The sequence below is a fragment of the Castor canadensis genome, chromosome 13 (assembly GCF_047511655.1).
Source record: "Castor canadensis chromosome 13, mCasCan1.hap1v2, whole genome shotgun sequence".
NCBI classification, from domain to species: domain Eukaryota; kingdom Metazoa; phylum Chordata; class Mammalia; order Rodentia; family Castoridae; genus Castor; species Castor canadensis.
Window position 1 is genome coordinate 38,477,043 of NC_133398.1, and position 4,310 is coordinate 38,481,352.

General features: G+C 44.2%; 1 protein-coding gene across 1 annotated transcript; it reads left to right on the plus strand.

The window, feature by feature from the left end:
* The first annotated feature begins 297 nt into the window (after positions 1-297).
* Spata31f3 (SPATA31 subfamily F member 3) lies at positions 298-4,064 on the plus strand. Its single transcript, XM_074052636.1, has 4 exons — positions 298-593; positions 1,628-1,673; positions 2,199-2,259; positions 3,239-4,064. Exons 1-4 carry the CDS (start codon positions 450-452, stop codon positions 3,774-3,776), a joined length of 789 nt encoding a protein of 262 aa, XP_073908737.1. The 5' UTR covers positions 298-449; the 3' UTR covers positions 3,777-4,064.
* The last annotated feature ends 246 nt before the right edge of the window (positions 4,065-4,310 follow it).

Below are 4,310 nucleotides of genomic sequence, written 5' to 3' on the forward strand. Positions count from 1 at the left end.
GATGGGTGCCAGACTATTGAATTAATAGAGAGCTGAACTATCAGGATGTAGGGAGGACAGACAGCACAAAGGGGTATATGCTGTTTGTGACTTTAGCATCGTTTATCTCAGGCTCTGCAGCTTATACAGACAACTAGACACCCTCATTTGGATTGCCACATAAGTTTCATCTTTTGCTGCGAGATGGCTGGGGTGGGGGTTTGAACTGAGGGCTTCGTGTTTGCAAAGCAGGTGCATTACCTCTTGAGTCACACCTCCAGTCCAACACATGAGCTTCTTTAAGATAAAGGTCTGTGATGCTATGCCTGCTTTGTGGAACAGGAGGCTTTGTGATGTAGTTTTTGGATCTATCCTCTGTGAGGCAGAGATGACAAGGTCTGGAATCTGGAGGCATTAGGTTCTAACACCCTGGAGGCCAAAGAAGACGGATGGCCAGTGAGGTTTAGATCATGTTGAGCCCTACCTTTGTTCTGTGGGATGCAGGATATCCTTTATATGCCTATGGATCCATCTTCATCATTGCATTAATTATTTGGCAAGTGAAAAAGGGACGCCAAGAATTAAGATTGGGACCAAACAAGAGCTGTTGCCAGGTAGGGAAACACTGTGACCATGCCTGAATCAATAAGCCTTCCACAAGAAGATTTTATCCCCTCACTTGATACCCTTACCCCTTATTTTTTGGGGGGGGTGTTACTAGGGATTGAATCCAGGGCTTCCTGCTTACTGGGCAAAGCACTTAAACTGTGCTCCCAGTCATTTTGCCTCTATTTATTTATTTATGTTGGGATTAAGAAAAAACTTGGTGGTATTGGAGTTAGAAGTCAGGGCCTAACACTTGCTAGGCAGGCATTCTACCACTTGAGCCACACCCTCAGCTCTTTTTGCTTTAGTTATTTTTCAGGTAGGGTTCACAGTTTTGCCCAGGTCAGCCTAGACTATGATCCTCCTGTTTATGCCTGCCACATAGCTGAGATGGCATGAAAGTACCACCATGTCCAGCTTATTGGTTGAGATAGGGTTTTGCTAACTTTTTGCTTGGACTGTCCTCTTCCTCCTGAGTAGCTAGTATACAGGTATGAGCCACCACACCTGGCCTTTATGTTGTTTTTGAGATAGGGTCTGGGTTAATTTGTCTGGGCTGGCCTCAAACTCTTGATCTTCCTGTCTCCACCTTCTGAGTAACTAGGATTATAGACAGACAGCACCACAGCCAGCACCCCTTGATTTTTTTTTTAATGAGTATTTCTTCACTGGATCCCAGAACAATTTGTGTCACAATCCTGGTTGGTAGCCATTTAAGGCCTTTGATGACTGAAGTCCTTTGGTTATTAGTATCATTCAACCTTTAATTTGTTTCTTTAATTTCTTCCTAATCTCATCCTGAATGTGTTCATGCGACTGGAGAAAAAGGTATGGGGTATGGAAGGAAGAGCCTTTAGGTGAGTCAGAAATAAGCAGGGAAGGAAAAGTTTGAGGTAAAAAATAGTGTGGACAGAGAAGATAGAAGAGTATAAAACTGGAATATAGAAAAAGACTGGAAAATGTGTATGGCTTTTTTTTTTTATCATTTTAGACGTGAAACGAAAATGATGTCCCAGCTTCACATTCTGTTTTTGTCTTTAAGCATCACCAAAGAGTCAAACAAAGGTCTAGAGAGAGAACACAAAAAGGTAAAGCCCCAATCTCTCCTCTGACTCCCTTCCACTTGGGTGAGGTTCTCATAGTTCTTAGTGCTATCATTTCTGGTTCTGGAAGAGGTGCTTCTAACCAGGCTTCAAAACCCTCAATAACAACAATGATAATGAAGACTTATTTGGGTGGAAATTAGAGCCTAGGAATATTCCAAAATTCTATAGCTTGCCTTCCTGGGAATGAAGAAAGAGAAAGTAGAGAAGATGTCCTTAACTGGGTCATTTGCTAGTTTTACAACCACGTGGATGACACTTCATCTTTCAGTCTTGTTCTCCATAAAATGGGCATAATATCAGTGGCCTTGCCTCACTCACAATGTGGTTGTGAGAGTCAAATGAGATTAGGTATGGGACGTATTGTAAATAGTCAAGTACTTTACAGATGTGACTTAGAGCATTGGCTCAGGATTTGCAGTTTCCTCTCATACAGAGGCCTTCAGCTTTCCATAGGATGCCCCCAAATCCTTTTTCTGTTCTACCTAACACTGTGTCTTGGTTCCTCAGTTAAGAGAACCTTCCAGGAAGAAACTGAGAAGCTACAGAAGCTGCTCTCTGTCATGAAAAGGTGACCTTTTGTTCTTTGCAGTCTCCCAAGTCCCAGCCTGGCCCATGATAATTTCTTGGCCTGGCATGGGGGCAGGAATGAGGAGAGAGGGATCATGGCTGGGAGGAAAGCATACACTGTGGAGGCTGGTTGACTAGTTAAGAAGGTTGACAGGTTGCTGAAGTAAAGGGGAGTTCGGATGTCTCAAAAGGGCAGAGTCACCCAATTCTACTTTGTGCTAGAGTCATAGTAGTTCTGCAATTCAGGATTAACTAGCACATAGTTTGTAAAAGACATTATTGGATGCACTCAGCCACAATACAAATTATCCAGTCAAGAGAATGAATTTTGCATAAAGAAGTTACCATTGTCATATTCTCTTTTCAGCTACACCCTTTCAAGAACAAAATCCTGGGTCTGGCTACACTCTGATGACAGTATCTCCTCTGGTCTGTCCAGAAAGGCCACTTCCTGGGACAACCTCAGCCTATCATCTAATCCTCTCCCTAAGATTTCTAGAGAATGGGACTGATTCTCACCAGATGCTGGGTAGGAGAGCAGGGGCATCCACAGTCTTTGAAATGAGGATCACATTCCCACAATTTGGATGTACTGACTACCATGCTTCAGGTTCTTTTCCCTGAGTGAAACTGAACCAGGTCCTACCTGGTGATGTTCTTGGTAATGCCCCATCAGCTAACCACTTGTCTCCTCCATCTGCCTGGTTCCTTTCTCCTAGTTGAGATTCTCAACAATGTCAGCATTGAACTGACTCCAGCTTTCTGTTCTGAGAGTTTTCTGAGACCTGGCCCCAGATCCTCAGCCAGGACCACCATACCTTGCCAAGAAGTATTTTCCTAGGGAGAAAAGCAGTGGAGTAGACCCAGGGGTTGTAGACCCAGGATTTGTAGGGCTAGAAATGTACACCAATCCCTAGTCACACTCTTCCAAGGAGGCAGATGTCACTTCATCATTAACAGTTGCCATTTTCCCTTCCCAGCCAGGGCTGGCTTCCTCAGAAGGGAAGTGTACGGCGGCTCCTGTGTGCAGATCCCTGCTGCCAAATCTGCAATGCCATGGCTCTGGAGATTCAGCAGCTGCTGGACAGTGGTGAGAGCAACCAAGTCTCCCCCACTTTATTGAAGCCATCACAGAGCTTTTCTCACCTAGAGATGTCTACATCCAGTTTATCTTTTAATCAGAGTCAGGAACTTTGTTCCCAGTACTCCAGAGACCTGTCATTGGTATCTGGCTGCACAGTGTCACAATTAAAGGTTCAGAAATTTATAACTCAGTCAACTGGTGCCATGGGTATCCAGCATCACTGGCCTAATCATCTCCAACAAGAGCAGGAATTTCAAGCACCAAATGTGTCTGAGGATGCAGGAACTCTGACTTCTTCAAGTCTTGAGGAGCCTGGGATTCCTGTGAATCATCAGAAGAGGAGGAAGAACAACTCCACATCTGCCCAGAAGAACCAAGGTCAGAATCCCCTGAATACTTGGCTCCCTCTCTTTCCCTGGACCCAGAGTTCCTGAACCTAAAACAATACCCTACAACTTTACATTCCTGTCACCTGCTGCTCCTAGGCTTGAAAGTCCCAAGGTACCTTTAAGTTGGAGGATACAAATGCATGCATTTCCTCACTGAAGGCTCCCATGATTTGTAGGGAAGTTCCTGTGGCAGCTTATAATACACCCTTCTCCATGTTTTCAAAGCCTAGAAAACAAACATTTCTTTTATCTAATGGCTCCTTTGAAATGATGAAGCTTTCATCCCTTTGACTCTAGAGTTCATGGGAGGACAGGCAGTTCACTGCAGAGAAGAAATATCACTATGAACAAATCGCAAACCCCCATCCAGTGGCTTTGCCTCTACCTTCTCCAGCTTTCAACTTTTTTTTTTTTTTGCATTACTAGGGCTTGAACTCTGGGCCTACACCTTGAGCTACTCCACCAACCCTTTTTTGTGAAGGGTTTTTTCGAGATAGGGTCTCATGGAAAAATATTCGCCTTTTATCTAATGGCTGAGATCCTCCAGATTGGTTGGGATTTCAGGCATGAGCCACCGAG